The 16,150-nt window shown below is 42.0% G+C and overlaps 2 protein-coding genes across 2 annotated transcripts; both read left to right on the top strand.

The window, feature by feature from the left end:
• The first annotated feature begins 1,883 nt into the window (after nucleotides 1–1,883).
• On the top strand, nucleotides 1,884–6,560 carry LOC124692634 (integrin-linked protein kinase 1-like). Its single transcript, XM_047226041.1, has 12 exons — nucleotides 1,884–2,345; nucleotides 2,766–2,840; nucleotides 2,920–3,024; nucleotides 3,112–3,194; nucleotides 3,736–3,856; nucleotides 4,122–4,201; nucleotides 4,567–4,629; nucleotides 4,736–4,851; nucleotides 5,415–5,500; nucleotides 5,676–5,800; nucleotides 6,044–6,178; nucleotides 6,449–6,560. The coding sequence occupies exons 1-12, from the start codon at nucleotides 1,899–1,901 to the stop codon at nucleotides 6,468–6,470; spliced, it is 1,458 nt and encodes a 485-aa protein (XP_047081997.1). The 5' UTR covers nucleotides 1,884–1,898; the 3' UTR covers nucleotides 6,471–6,560.
• A 2,275-nt stretch (nucleotides 6,561–8,835) lies between these two features.
• Nucleotides 8,836–16,066, top strand: LOC124692633 (mitochondrial proton/calcium exchanger protein-like). Its single transcript, XM_047226040.1, has 14 exons — nucleotides 8,836–9,498; nucleotides 9,614–9,926; nucleotides 10,256–10,402; nucleotides 10,505–10,593; nucleotides 10,675–10,767; nucleotides 11,144–11,270; nucleotides 11,904–11,968; nucleotides 12,053–12,224; nucleotides 13,236–13,451; nucleotides 13,528–13,575; nucleotides 13,699–13,845; nucleotides 14,951–15,033; nucleotides 15,438–15,553; nucleotides 15,636–16,066. Exons 1-14 carry the CDS (start codon nucleotides 8,897–8,899, stop codon nucleotides 15,731–15,733), a joined length of 2,316 nt encoding a protein of 771 aa, XP_047081996.1. The 5' UTR covers nucleotides 8,836–8,896; the 3' UTR covers nucleotides 15,734–16,066.
• The last annotated feature ends 84 nt before the right edge of the window (nucleotides 16,067–16,150 follow it).

The raw sequence follows: 16,150 nt of genomic DNA, 5'->3' as shown, positions 1-16,150 counted from the left end.
TCATTTAGCTCTCTCAAATAGTCTTTCCAAAACTTTCTCAAACCTGATCTATAGAATCATACATGCATTCAGTAGTTGTGGACTCATTCATATGAATGTAGTCGTCTTGGGAATTGGCATGGGTTGCATACGAAAGCAGTTTCATGCTAGTTGTGCATTCTGAATTGATGACAAACTAACCGTACCATAGCAGTCGTGCTTCAATATTAAGTATTTGTCATACTCTCGCACACCATGAAGAATGGATATGAAAAGCTCCTTGCTCATCTTATGACACCTCCAAAACTTGTTGGCGTATGTCTCCTAGTCAGCAAAGTAATCGGTGTAGAGCATGGTATGATCCTCCATCTTCTGCAAGGGTTTGGATTTCCTTCTCCCAAACCTGGAACCTCCACACGTGGAGGCTTCTTCTGCTCGACAGCTTGCATTCGTACAAGACAGTCGAGGATCGACAAGTACTCTTGAATGTCGGTGTTGAAGGCATCCTCCTCTTCCACCAATTGATAGATCACCATCTCGTTGCTCTTGTGCATGTCTACGATTCAACCAAGAAATCATCAATCGAACGAGTCTCCGCATGAGAGAGAAGCAAGAAGTACGAAATGTCTCTTACCAAGCAAACAGTCGAACACCTTGCGTGCGTGGCGGGCGCGTGGAGTGGCTAGCACGTTCGTGCTCCGAGCCGATGAAATCACCGGCAACAAAACGAACGATTGGGTGAGGGGATGTGATGTGGAAGCAGGCGCAGGCAAACTAGGACATGGCTGCGGGCGAGGTGGAGGGACGTGAGTAGACGTGCGACGTTAAAGAGAAAGCAAAATGGGTAGAAACGCTGGCCCAGGTAGTATCCTATTGGCTTTTCTCTATGTGGCGAGGAGCGCGGCTTCCATCCAGGATGCTAAGGGTGTGCTTCGTGCCCCGTGGAGTGAGGATGTTCTTCGTGGCGCCATGCACATTATAGGTTGCGCTTGACTAAGGGCTTGTTTAGTTCCTAGCCACACTTTACCAAGCCTAACTTTGGTAATTGTAGCAGCCACAAAAGTGTGGTTAGGATTTTGGAAGTCACAAAGTGAGGCAGAAGTTGGCAAAAAGATGCACTCTATAATAAGTGGGCCATATAGATAATGCAGTGTGACAGCTCCAAAGTATACCAAGAATCGAACACATGCAAAATTACCAAACTTTTACCTGGCAAAATATGACTCTGAACCAAACAGCCCTGAAAAAATCTGCAAGACATGCGACGGTGTGGTGTTACTTGTTTGACGCACCGAGGAACAAAACAGAAAGAAAATTCAAACACACAGCAGTCCTACACAGCCCTCCCGGTATTTCCAGCTAGACGAAGGCGAAAATAATGTCGAGAAACCGTCGGCACGTGTTCCCACGAAGTGACAAAAACACGGTAACCCTCCTTCGACTCCTTCCTCGCTTGCACCGACACGCTGACCCCACTATCGTCCGCCCCCACCAGTCAGTGGCTGGAAACGGTAAGAGCCCAGGTCGCCGAGTCCGAGCTGTAATTTAAAAGACGCGATGCTCACCCCTCACCTCACCGGCGGTTATTTCCTCGGTGGTTGGTCTCCCTCCCCTGCTCAACTCTGCTTCCCACTACTATTCCATCGCACACAGCCACACTGGGACGTTTGATACCAGCAACTTCCCAGTCGTACGAACGACTGCTCCATCTCGAGTCTCCGCTCGCCCAATTTTTATTCCGGGAGCACCGTCGGTCCGTCGCCCACAACGCCACCGGCCCAATCATCGTCCGTCTCCGCTCCCCAGAAGCATCCACCTCCGCTCCGCGCGCGAGATCCCAGTCGCCCGCCCAAAACCGCGCGCCGGATTCCCTCCCTCTCTCTCTCCCTCCGGCCCCGATCGAAGCTCCCTACGTCGCGATGGCCGCGGCGGCGAAGCTGACGCGGACCTTCTCGCGCCAGTTCTCGTCGGGGGCGGCGCGGGTGTGGCGCCAGCTCTCGCTCGAGCCGCAGCGCACGCCGCGCCGCGCCGGGGCGGCCGCGGCGGGGGCGGCGGGGCCGGCCGTGACGCGGTTCGGGCTCGCGAGGCAGTCCTCGCTCGACCCGACGCCGGCGGCGGAGTCGGCGTCGCCGCTGGCCATGCCGGAGAACCTGGACGCCACCATGCGGCTGCTCTACGCGGCGTGCCAGGGGGACGCGGCCGGGGTGGAGGAGCTGCTGCGCGAGGAGGGCGTCGACGTCGACAGCATCGACTTCGACGGACGCACCGCGCTGCACATCGCCGCCTGCGAGGGCCGCGGGGAGGTGGTGCGCCTGCTGCTCGGGTGGAAGGCCAACATCAACGCGCGCGACCGATGGGGGAGCACGGTACGGACGCACGCACGCACGCCAAACTTTTCCTCTCCACCCGCTAGGCTGTGCTGTGATGGGCCTGAGTCTCGCTACAACCCCGTACTTGCGTGCTTTCGGCCAATCACTTCTGTTCATCTCGTTTCCGCAATTACTATCGTGCTACGCCTACTATCTATGACTACAGGCAGGGTCGGCCACATTGGACGATCCTGAATTTCGCTACAACCCCGTACTTGCGTGCTTTCGGCCAATCATCTCTGTTCATCTCGTTTCCGCAATTACTGTCGCACCACTACTACTATGGCTACAGGCAGGGTCGGCCAGCCACATTGGCCCAATCTAACCCGTTCCAATTGTTTTGATCCATGAAAATATGCATTGATACGTGCAAGCACTTATCTAGCCCAACTTGATTTCAGCTTTTATTGTTTTCAGCCTGCAGCGGATGCCAAACATTACGGCCATTTTGAAGTCTACACCCTTCTCAGATCAAGAGGAGCAAAACTTCCGGTACTGTACTTATCTACGGCGCGCACTCAAAACACCCACAACTATTATTCCCTAACTCTTGCTCTTACATGCACATTAGAAAACCAAGAAGACTCCAATGGTCGTGTCCAACCCTAAAGAAGTGCCAGAGTACGAACTCAACCCGCTCGAACTTGAATTCAGAAGAGGAGAGGAGGTCACAAAGGCATGTTTCTGTAAATTTACATTTGATCATTTTAATGGTCTGCGCATTATTACGGAAACCTTATTACCTGTCATACAATTTTTACAGGGTTACTATGTGGCAAAATGGTACGGCTCCAAAGTTTTCGTGAAGATACTTGACAAAGACAGCTTCTCGGACGGAGATAGCCTGTATGAGCTGCCTCCTTCAACTTCTACACCAAGTTACACTTTTCATTTCAGAATTATGATTTGACATCAGCGAACCAATGACCATGATATTTTCTTTTCTTCCAGTACATATCCTGCACATTTATCACAATTCTTGTGCACACTGAAACTGAAGTTTTGTAACATGTCTAGTGACACATTATCATGGTGAATTGGGTCTGTTATTTTTTTTTAATGCAAATTGGGTCTGTTAACTGTTATACTCATACAGTGCGCGATAGCAGTATAGTTGTTGAGATAGTTTGTTAGGCAATCCTGAACTCAGTGCCCTGGTGTCATCTTTGTTCATTAAACCTGACTAATAATTTCACATTTCATAAACAAGCTTTACGGTAATATTATTATATTTTACTACAGTGATGCTTTGTGTTGATACCACAAATTTGTATTATCATATGATTAGTTTCACAAAATATTTTAATTAACTTTTTTATTCGGATGTTAGGCTTTGCTTACCATATTTATTTCGTTGCTTCTAAATTCTGCTGTTATATCAATTCAGAGATGCATTCAAACACGAGCTTACTTTACTGGAGAAAGCACGTCATCCCAATTTGGTCCAATTTGTGGGAGCTGTTACACAAAATGTACCACTGATGATTGTTTCAGAATACCACCACAAAGTGAGTAGCTTCGCTTGATTCAACATGAAAAATACATGTATCCACTTTTTACCATTTGCGAAAAATTATCCTCCAAATAGCAGGGTCTCTTCACATAAACTTTGTGGAGTACTTTGCACTATCTGAACAATACTATTTTGTTACTGGAACAATAGGAATTCCACAAAAAAATAAACATAGGAACAATACGAAAAATTCCTATTGGATTTATATGAGCTGTATTATTCTTCTATTGTCATTGACTAGATCTGTCTTCCCTTGTTAGGGTGATTTAGCCACTTATCTTGAGACGAAAGGTCGACTGCACTCTTATAAAGCTATCAGATTTGCCCTGGACATTGCAAGGTATATCAGGATTCATGACATATATCTCTTGTTTCCCTTTTTCTTGTTAAAGCTGGATCTATCATTCAAACTGTTGACTGGAAGAAACTCTTCTTGGTGCATCATTTCATACTCATCTGAAAACAATATTATTTCTTTCTTTTCCACCGGAATAGCAGCGATTATTTTGGGTCATCTAGATGAAATGGTTTTGAATTTTCATTTATGTATTGTTCTATAGAAAAATGAAATCACAATGATGATTTATCAGATCATGTGCCAGTTCCCCCAATATAAAAGAAAGAAGATAATGTGCTGGTTATTGCATACTGTTCTTCTACCATCAAATCAAAAGAAAAATTACTCAGCATCCTGTTCTTATCTAGGGGACTAAATTATCTTCACGAGTGCAAGCCAGAGCCAATCATCCATGCTGATTTGTCACCAAAGTAAGCTGATACAAATATATTTTATCGCTAAACCAGTTCAATCCATTAAATTCAAGTGGGTTACTATATGTAGACTGTACGTTATGATACTTTTGTAAGGTTTCAGAAATATTGTGCGGGATGATGAAGGAAAACTTAAGGTGGCAGGCTTTGGCTCTCTTAGTCTGATAAAAGTCTCAGAAGACAGGTTACAAATGGCTCAGCCAGTATCAAAATTTGACAGTATGTTACATTTACTTATTTAACGACAGCATGCTGCATCCTACATTATTGTTCTAACGAAGTGGTTTATACCAGCCATTATTTAAACTTACTCGGTATTCATGAACATGTTCTAGTGCCACAGTTATGACTTATGATTACTACTACTCCCTCTGATCTTACTTGTCACTGGTTAATCAAACTGCTGCCTAAAATCTGCCTGGGTTCATTGAATCTGCGACATGTAATTTTGATCCCAAAAAAAGCTGCTCAAGTTTGTGTAGATACGGTTGTATCTAAACATGTTTTTAGTGTGTAGATACATCCGTATCTAGAAAAAGTTGAGCAGCTTATTTGGAACAGAGGGAGTATGTTAATTTGACTGTTGCTTTTTCTGCTAATGTTTTAGATGAATTTTAATAGTTTACTCGAGCTAGTTTTGGGTACAATGACTATTTTTGATGAAATTATGGCCTAAACCAATTTAACTAGAGTTGAATTATTTTAAGCATTTGATTTGGTGTATATACTGTTAACAATTTTATGCTATTTTAAATGTTGATTGTTAACATTTAATTGCCTAGGTGTGTACATTGCTCCTGAGATATACAGAAACGAAACATTTGATAGAAGTGTGGATACATTTGCATTCGGTCTCATTCTTTACGAGGTATGTAAAAATAGCCAACCTTCACAATTTAGACCACTTAATATTTTGTTGCGGCTGGTGTGTTCAAGAAAGAGTTTTTTTTACAGCTGTTGCCAGCATTTTATTAAAATGGGGAGACATTCTTAGCTAAGTGCCTGCACGTGAACATTATCTCATTTTCTTATTGGTTGTTCAGATGATTGAAGGATCTCCTGCATTTCACCCAAAGCCTCAAGAGGAAGCAGCCAAGATGATTTCATCTGAGGGATTGAGACCATTATTCAAGAATAAACCCAAATCATATCCAGAGGATGTGAAACAGTAAGTGAAGCTTATGCTTTATTTCATATCCCTCTGCGCTCGTATGTTCCCCGCTAGCTTTTTTGTTCTTTTCTATCTGTTTGCTACATACTGCGTTGACGATATCTCAAGGACCCCTGCTTTCACGTATTCAAGTTTCCCTGCATTATCAAGCCACAACCATCGCTGGTTCTTTGCTTATAGGCAGGTTGCCCTTGCTAAATTAGCTGTCTGCTGCTCACGTTGGTTCCTTGCATGTCGCAGGCTAATACAAGAGTGCTGGGATCCAACACCTTCTGTCAGGCCAACGTTCTCAGACATAATTGTACGCCTGAACAAGATATCTGCAAGTTGTTCTAATAAGCAAACCCGCTGGAGAGACAACTTCAAGCTACCATGGTACAGCTCTCGCTGATCTAACTGTACTATATATGAACTCTTCTCTGAAATATTTCAGACTTCACTACAATCTAGAATAGACTTTAATCGGTGCCATAAGATAATTAATCTGCTGCTCTGTTATTTTATTGGTAATGCACCATGGCTTCAACCTAAATTTGCTTCAGCTCGGTTCAGTAACTTCATGAATAACTTACCATTGTTTTGTAATTGATCTACCAACAAATTTCATCTTGCCATTGGTCACACCCACGTGTTTCATCTCCTCAGGAAACAAGCTGCCCATAGATAGCCTGGACTTCGATGAGGCCCTCGCCAAGATTTTCCCCCTTCTGCGCATATGTTAGTAAACACGGTGAAGATTATATCAATACACGGGACAGAAGCTCTTTATTGTTTGTTTCTATACCCCTATTCAACTGTCCACGAGTATGTTTATCTGAAAGAGGACAATGTATTAAGTTTCTGGATGTTGCAAATATGCTCATACCTTATGCCTCCGACTGATACAATATTTTTTTTTTGTTTTCTCCGAACACTGAAATGCAGTGACTACGCGGACGCAGCGTTTTGGCTCTGGCTGTATATGATCCATTTATTGAAAATTTATTTTAAACGCATTTTGAAATGCCTAAAAAAAAGTTGTGTTGACATCTTCACAATCTATGTGCCGTGCGCACTGTGGTGTCTCAAAAGAAAACCCCATTTTGCCTATGTAAAAAGACAAAAGACGGTGCTTTGCAGGAGGAGACATTTTTGTCTTTTTTACACAGGGCATAAAAAATCGATGATTTTGTTGTGAAACTTTACATGCGCACATAGAAGGTGGATTTGTATGCATGAAATATTTTTTTCGAAATATTTTTCACATTTTAAAATGTATTTTTTTTTTGGTAAAGGAAGCATATGCAAGCTAGATCAAAAGTGAATTTCCCCGGCTGTACACGATTTGTTTGTTTTGTATGAGATGTTGCAGAAACAAATTCGATGTATTTATTAAGATTTCGGAAGAACCACCTGTAGCTGTAGAATTTCGTAAGTTTCGGTCGCTATAAAATAGAACCATAGTTTGAAAAGAACACTGATTTAACCTGGAACGAGTCTGCACGTTTTTGTTTAAAGACAGCTGCACTTTGACTTGAAAGAAAATTACGCTTTGTGGAAATAACTATGTGGTCCATGTCACCATGCCGAAGGAGAAACAATGCATAGTATAGTGCAGACGTGGCCGATAACGAAGAGAGACAAAGACCTGGTTCGGAATATGCCATTCGTTCATTCGTGCCATCCAATCAGAAGAGGCCACAAGTCCGAAGGACAGTGGGCACATCTCAGAATCATTGATCCCGACTCGTGTCATTTTCGTAGCTGGTGCACGTGCAGACGTGCTCTGCCGACCGCCCTGAAGTTTGGAGCTGGCATTTTGAATCGCGGAATACAAACTCCCGGCTGCAAATAAATTCCAAAGTCTTCCGTTTAGCCATACGGAAAAGAAGTTCAAATTTCGAAATGGGTCCAAAAATAAGAATCAAGAGAAGAAAAAGGGCGAGGGCACAGGAAAAAGTTGGTTCCTCTCCCAAGCCAAGACTCACGAGCTCCACCCTGCCTGCAACTGCAACAACCCCATTTCTTTCTTTCTTCCCACGTCTGCCTCGGCCTCCCTGCAAGTACCACGCCGCGGCGCCTCCTCTCTTTTCCTTCTCCATTCCTTTCCCCTTCGCTCCACCCGCCTCCCGCCCCAAAACCCTAAACCCTAACCTCGACGCCGGGACCGGGCGATCGCCGCCGCCTCCCTCGCCGGGTGAGCTCCTCCTCCTCTGTTTTTCCTCTCGATTTTCCGTTCGAGGCAAGTAAGTAGGGCTTGGTCTGGCTGTCCGTTAATCCCCCATGGATTCCGCTTCGCGCGCGTCGGCGGTTCGGCGGAACGGGCTGATTCGCCGCGGAGCCCGTGCGTCGCTGCGGTTTTTTCCGGGTTATTTTGCCCGTAGAAGCTGGTCGGCAGTGGTGGATATTGCAGAGTAGGCGGTAACGGGAAGGGGTCGATTTCGCTGTTCTGATCGAGCCGACAGAATAATTAAATATTATTTTATTTTTACGTTTTCGTTCCGTTCGATAAGTATGATCTCTCCGCTTGCTGCTTGCGAATCTGTCCAAGCGTGCTATGCTCGTCTCCTCTGCTTAGGATCGACGGATTGGTGCGGACCGAATGTTCGCTGATGTGTTCGTTTCGTGGGGGTCCTGTCGGAATTCTCATCTCCGACTCCTGACCCTTTTTCTCCGAAGAAAAATCCGCCTGCTGCCATTGGAGCGCACTACTAGTACTTGTGTTATTATCTCCGATGCTTCAAGTGAAAGTAGCAAACCTGTCGATTTGAAGTATTACTGTCTTATGTTTGTGTAGCGGTTTTTGCTGTAGCTCATGTCTGAATGCCCCTCAGACTCCTGGTTGCGATGTTTAGACCTTGGTAGGTAGGAAAATTGGTTTAGCCGGGGAATTGAATTGACTAGTCCATGTGGTGTATATTTGTACTGCGATTGTTGAGTAATTTGTTCTTTGTAATGTGCTGCTAATATCCCTGTTTTACCTTTTTAAAGGATTTTCCCCATTTTACTTGTTAATCTTCAGTTTTACTTATGTTTCGTGAATTGGGTCACTTCAGGTTCTACTTGAACGGCATGACCTTTGCCTTCGCTTAGGAGGGTGAGAAGCAACCAAGTATGGCTTCAAGGGCGATCGTCAGGAGAAGGAAGCATCTTTTGGATCATGTTGACAGACCTATCCTGTCATCCTCTTTCCCTACCTTCCAGCATGGGACTTTTGGTTTCGAGGTTCAGCCAAGAATAGCACAGCATTTTCTTCAGAAAAGCCCAGGGGACTCCAAATGTGAGAAGGAGAAGGAGCAGTATAGTGTGAATTTGACAAAGGGGATTCTGCCAGGCCTTGGTAATGGGTTTCCTCATCGTCCAGCTCACGTGATTTCTCATTATGGTTACGGAATTGGAAGGAATGAGTTTGCGTTGCCTTTCGGAGCTAGAGGTTTGTTGCAGTCGGTCCGCAGAGCATCAACTGCAACTGCTGGGCAACCTAAGTTGGATGTTGAAGAAGAACAGAGTGAGGATCAGAAGCTGAGTAAAAGGAAAAAAGAGGCATCCCCAGAAGAATGTGATCAGGCTGTGGAAGGCCTAAGCACTGCAAAAGCTAAAGCCAAAGCCAAACAGTTGCAAGAATCTCTGAAGTCTAGCCAATCAATCGTGCAAAAATTCTGGGCAAGGCTTCTGGGTATTGGCCCTGCTCTCCGAGCTGTTGCCTCGATGAGTAGGTATATGATTTTTTCCCTAGCACTCAAATCTGTAATTTTGAGGCATCTTCTTTCTGCCCCATTTCCTGTCCTTCTAAACGTACGAAACTTACCTTGTTTTTGTTTGTTTGTGTAGAGCTGACTGGGCTGTAAAGCTGAAGCATTGGAAGGATGAATTTATTTCTACACTGCAGCATTACTGGTTAGGAACAAAGCTACTCTGGGCAGATGTTAGGATTTCTTCAAGATTGCTGGTGAAACTTGCTGGTGGAAAAAGCCTCTCAAGGAGAGAGAGGCAACAACTTACCCGCACAACAGCAGATATCTTCAGGCTGGTACCTGTTGCCGTGTTCATCGTTGTTCCATTCATGGAATTCTTACTACCGGTGTTTCTCAAGTTGTTCCCAAATATGCTGCCATCCACTTTCCAAGACAAGATGAAAGAAGAGGTTTGTGATGTAACCACTTGAATTACTAAGTGCGCTAGTGTGCTTATACTGTTTAGGTATTAAATTTGTCAGCATTCTGTTATGCTATTGGTTGTGTATGTATCCAACCAATGATACATGGGTTCTCTGTACCGTGCTCGCAGCGGCACATTTATAATGCAGTATCGTTCTGGTTCCATGGTTTGATTATCCTGTTGTCTTTCATCTCTTGCTGATGCGGCATATTTTTGTGTATCATGTTTGAATCAGCCCCATAGTTCCACTTTCGTAGGAACCACAAACATTATTACTTTAGGAAACTCAAGAATGCAATCCACGTTCTTATGCAGGAAGCATTGAAAAGGAAACTGAAAGCAAGGATAGAGTATGCGAAGTTTTTGCAAGATACTGCAAAAGAAATGGCAAAGGAAGTTCAAACATCACGTAGTGGAGAAACAAAACAGACAGCTGAAGATCTGGATGAATTTTTAAACAAGGTATCAATCATATATAAGATCCAATTGTCAATATGTTCACAATATATATTATGAATTTCTTGTACTATTCTTTCTTGATAATTTACTTTAAATTGCTATCAGGTTAGGAAAGGCGAACGTGTATCCAATGACGAAATCTTGAACTTCGCGAAGCTGTTTAATGATGAACTGACTTTGGATAACATGAGCAGGTTAAACGTAATTTGAAATTTGAATGTCCTTGTAAATTCAGTATCGCAATTGTGCCAGAGCTGATCAATATTTTTCTGCAGACCGCGCTTGGTAAATATGTGCAAGTATATGGGTGTTCGACCTTTTGGTACTGACCATTACTTGAGGTTCATGCTTCGCAAGAAACTGCGCGAGTAAGTATTTAATTGAAAATGTGAAAGATACACTATGAAATTCGTGAAGTAGAAGTGGCGTTACTCTGCAACACGTAGTTGCTAAATCATTCACAAAGAGCAGTAGTTTGCGGGACGTGGAAGCTTCATAGACGTCACAAATTATGTTGATTTTATTTATGTTGAGACTATTTGAATAGATTTTACATGTGTTAGACTCAATCAGTACTCAATATTCAGCATCTGTGTTTTATTTACTGGTTGGATTTGCTATTGGTTTTGACATTTTTCTTACAGTTTTTGACATTTACTTCAATTCAGTTTGGCATTTATCTTTCAGTTTTGCGGTGCAAAATATCTACTCGTTGTTTTGGTAACACTACTCTTATTTGTGCAGCATTAAGAATGACGATAAGATGATTCAAGCTGAGGGGGTAGAGTCTCTTTCTGAAGAGGAGCTCCGACTAGCCTGCCGTGAACGTGGTCACCTAGGCCTGCTGTCAACTGAAGAAATGCGTCAACAGGTTTGCTAGCCTTATTCTGGTGATATACACATAATTTAGTGTTTTATGGTCTTGAATAATTTATGCTTGGTTACTTGGTGTTTAATTTATTAGTTAGTTGTATCGACATTGGTTGGTTACAGGCATAGTGGTCACCTACATTTATTGTACCAATATATCTAAAATTAATGGTTTTTTATGTGCCTAGACACCTTACATAGGGTTGAGTTTGGTCATCTTAACACATGTCTAAACTAGAATGACTTGGGATAGGAGAGGATTTGTCATTTTGTATTCCTATCATAGATGAGGGCAGTACATCATCAATATCCATGTTCCAACCTTTTTATTTGTTCTTCAAAAGATGTCTTCTTTGTTTTTGCTATCTGTAGTCCTTTATCAGTAGTCATTTTTGTGTGATCTCATTGTATTATTTTTTGTTCCCGAAGTCATATGTACTTCTGTAGTGAATGCAATGTGAAATTTGTTGAAAGAAAGCTACATCCACCCCTCAGCTTCCACTTAGAAACGCGTCTAAAGTTGGACTGTGTTGCTTTTAGTCATAAATTCTTGTGTTAAAAACAATGTAATCGCTACATTGTAATGGATATTAAATAATGCTAGTAATTCCTTACAACTTCATTTTCTGTCCAGCTACGAGACTGGTTGGATCTATCACTCAATCATGCTATGCCATCTTCTCTTCTCATACTTTCAAGGTAAATTTAGTTGTTATATTTCTCAGTGGCTGCAGAAGTACTGTCTGGCCTTGCGTCCTCACATATCTTTGCTGATGTTGTCAGAGCTTTTACTGTATCTGGGAAAATGAAACCTGAGGAGGCTGTTGTAGCAACATTGTCTTCTCTACCAGATGAAGTTGTGGATACAATTGGGACAGTATTGCCATCTGAAGATTCAGTTTCTGAGAGGAAGAGAAAACTAGAGTTCCTTGAGATGCAGGAAGAACTTATCAAGGTGTGTATACAGAAACGTCCTCGTCTTCTCCATAAAGAAGTATATTATAATTATTAAAACTATGCACTATGTTAGATCATCTGAAAATGCAAGATACTTGTGATAGATATGAAACCCACACCGGTAGTACTTCTGGTAATCTGACAGAGCTACCCTCTATCGAATAAGTTTGTGGTGTCCTATTTTCCTTGTTTTTTTTTATTTGTGTTTTGTAGAGTGTGGACTTTTTTCAAAAAATCATTAAATTGTACTTGTCTTAGTTCAAAAAATCATTAGTATTATGGACTTTTTTCTCGACATGTCATGGCACAGATGTACTCTGCAGACGATCATGTACTATTATTACATATCATGTCATGTGTTTATTCTATAATGATTGAATTTCAATAGTACATCTATTGGAAGCTTTACATGGTTTACGCTATTCCATGTTAAAGCTAGAAGATGGTCTGTAGAAAGCACATACAAACTAAAATGCTCCCATGAATTAGTGTTTGTCTTGAACTCTTGATATCCCTTTATTTGTTAATTAGGGCCATGTTCTGTAGTCTCAGATGTCAACCTGTCATCTCATTCTCATCTGAACCATGTGAAGGTTAACACCAAATGAGGAAAGGTGTATCATATTTATGTTTTCTATGTCTTAGTAGTACCATTTATAATAAAATTTGATTTGTGATATTTCTTACCCCAGTTTTATTTTATAACTACACAGTATGAAGTTGGATAGGTATCTTATGATAATATAAACCGAATCATTTTTTTAACAGAATGCTGCTAACATTTAGCCGTTACCCATTTGTTTTATTTCAACATAATGCTGTTGATAACTGTTACCCAGTTATTCATTTGCAGCCCAATGATGCATTGCTGCTAACACTAAACTATACCCATTTATTAAACTTTAGCATAATGCTTCTAGGATTGTACTATGGCCCAGTTATTTTATTTTCTGCATAATGCTGCTTATACCAAACTGTTGTTAACGCTTTTGCACATACAAAAATTCAGGAGGAAGAGAAGAAGAAAGAGAAAGAAGAAAAAGCAAAGCAACAGAGGGAAGAAAAGGCAAAGCTCAAAGAACAGGAGGCTGCTGAAGAAGATTTGGCTTTAAAGGAAATGACTGAGCCTACTGCCAGGGAAGAAGAAGAGCTGAGAGAAGGAAAACATGACAAGGAACAGCTCTGTAATATCAGTCGAGCATTAGCTGTGCTAGCATCTGCATCGGTATGATCCTAGTCAATCTGTATTTTGTATTGGTATATTACATACTGACACTAACAGTCAATTACTCATATTGCAGTCTGTTAGCAAGGAGCGTCAAGAGTTCTTGAGCCTTGTCAACAAGGAGGTACAGTTTTAACTTGTGAAGTAGAAGAAATAGAGGAATAATTGTCCACACGTAAATTTTCTATTTTGTTACGGAAGTACATACTGTGGAGGCGTAATAGATCTTTATTTCTGTGGAATGCAGATAGGACTGTATAACTCCATGCTTGAAAAAGAAGGCACAGAGGGTGAAGAAGAAGCTAAGAAGGCATACATGGCTGCTAGAGAGGAGTCAGGTGACGCTGATGAGGATGCAGCTGAAGAAAAGGTCTCGTCAGCACTGATTGAGAAGGTAAGGAATCCTTTTACACATGTAATACCATATATCTCATCAGTCTCTGGTTGAAACTGGTGCGGTATGTATTTGTTCTTAGTTTGCTTTGGAAGTTAATTTTTTTCTTGCTTGACTTATTATATTGATTGATAGTAATAGCTTGAGAGGCAGAAATATCACATGACTCAGAGACAGGATTATCCAACAAAAGTCATTGGCCTGTCATATTAGAATTGACTGTACGGTTGTGTTTAAATAACATTCTCAACATCTCCAGAAAGAACTACTACCACCGCCCCACAATATAAGACATGTTGGCACCAAAACGTCTTATATTGTGGGATGGATGGTATTATTTGAATTGATAGCTGGTTGGATGTAACTAACTGAACAAATTGAGCTGTTCTTTGTAACAGTAGGCAACGTTAGCAAACTGACTACTTTGATAGGCAAGTTTCTCATGCCATTTTGAAAGCTAAAATGAAGCATACATCACTAAGTTCTCCTGATGTATCATTTATTTTGTGATTTTGAGCTTTAAGAGTGTGTCTACTGGAAAGTTAATCCGTGTATAAGCACTGAGACATTTATCACAACATCTATCCCTCTTCTGAACCAAATGGTGGTAAATAGTAACTAGTGCAATTGAGTTTGTCAAATTCCAAGTCGGCAAATGCTTTATAAAAAACTGTTTAGATCTTGAGTCTACTTCACCGTAAACTTATCCAAAATTAGTCAGCTTTGCCAGAAAATGTATCCTAAATTAGTCAACTATGATAGGATTTGTAGCCTGCATATGTTGCTGGCATCTACTTGTTTTGCCTTTCCACCTTTACATGTGAACAAAATACCCAACTAGCATAAATTGAAGTATATGGTGTCTGTACTGATGTCCTTAAATTTCAGTTTCGATCTGTAGTTCTGTTTTTTATCAACTGTTGTCTCAGTTAAATATTATTTTCACTAGTGATTTCTGTATCTAGTTTCAGCATCTCCCAATAAGTCTGATATTTGTTGGAGAGGTTTCTTTGGAGGAGCTGCCATTGATATTAGTGATGTGTACATCATGTTGGATATCTATAATCTTCGTATTAGTCGCTGACTTTTATTTTGCTCTGTTTAGGTTGATGCTATGCTTCAGGAGTTAGAAAAGGAGATTGATGATGTGGATGCACAAATTGGAAACCGCTGGCAACTGCTTGATAGGTATGTCACTCGTTTATCACAGTTGTTTCATATTGCTTGCTAGTCAGCTAATGCTGAATTAAGTGTTTAGTTGGACAGTGAGGGTTCGTAGTCGTAGTACAAACTCCCTTTCCATGTGAGGAGATTGAGTCGGATCACAACATGTCCTTAGGTTGCAGTTTTGTTGTCCAACACCGCTCATTGCTCTCTGTTTCTGTGATTTATATGCCACACTGATATGGCTATCTGCCTGATTCCTATCTCAGGATACTTGCTCTCAGTTAAGTTACTGCTGTATGAGTGCCTCTCTTGTATGCTTGTATGACATTTAAATGTAACTCGAAATTTATTTTGGACCAAATGCTGGGTTGCACTTGGAGCATGCTTCGTCAACGTACTAATTCCTTGTTCACCTCATTTTACAGGGATCATGATGGCAAGGTGACTCCTGAGGAGGTAGCAGTGGCGGCGGCTTATCTCAAGGATACAATAGGGAAGGAAGGCGTCCAAGAGCTTATCAGCAACCTGTCCAAAGACAAAGGTGCTTACACTCATGGCTTGCCCCTTCTGCTCATGACATTTCATGCGCGATTCTTTTCACTGACAAATTCTTATGCCTGCAGATGGAAAGATCCGTGTGGAAGACATAGTGAAGCTGGCTTCTCAGTCAGAGGAAAACAATGAAGACCAAGAAGAAGAATCACGGCAGCAGCAGCAGTAGTAGTAGTAGTAGTAGGAAATGCATTCGGAAAACATGTTCCTGCTTGAGATGGACGACCTATTATTTCAGTTCTCAGGGAGAACCGTTCCGAGTATCTCACACCCACTTCATGGCAGTGCCTTGTGTAGATCAAAAGGCGGGACAGCCATTTTTTGCGCCACTGTGGTCTGACTTCCATATAACGATCCGTGATTGCCAAAGAGAACTTGCTGTAAGGATGATGGCATTCATGTAGTTAGGTTTTAGTGCTGTGGATTGGCTGGTAAATGGCAACCATGATTTCAACAGGTTGCTAAGAAGTGGAAGTACAGTTGGGTTGGATTTTGCACACTACTATCCAGTCTCAGATCATAAACATACTACTGCAGTATATTAGATTCTGTGTTGGCATGGGGTTTGTGCATCTGGTACATTTCG

The sequence above is a fragment of the Lolium rigidum genome, chromosome 2 (assembly GCF_022539505.1).
Source record: "Lolium rigidum isolate FL_2022 chromosome 2, APGP_CSIRO_Lrig_0.1, whole genome shotgun sequence".
NCBI lineage: Eukaryota > Viridiplantae > Streptophyta > Magnoliopsida > Poales > Poaceae > Lolium > Lolium rigidum.
This window is presented reverse-complemented; position numbering and strand designations above follow the sequence as displayed.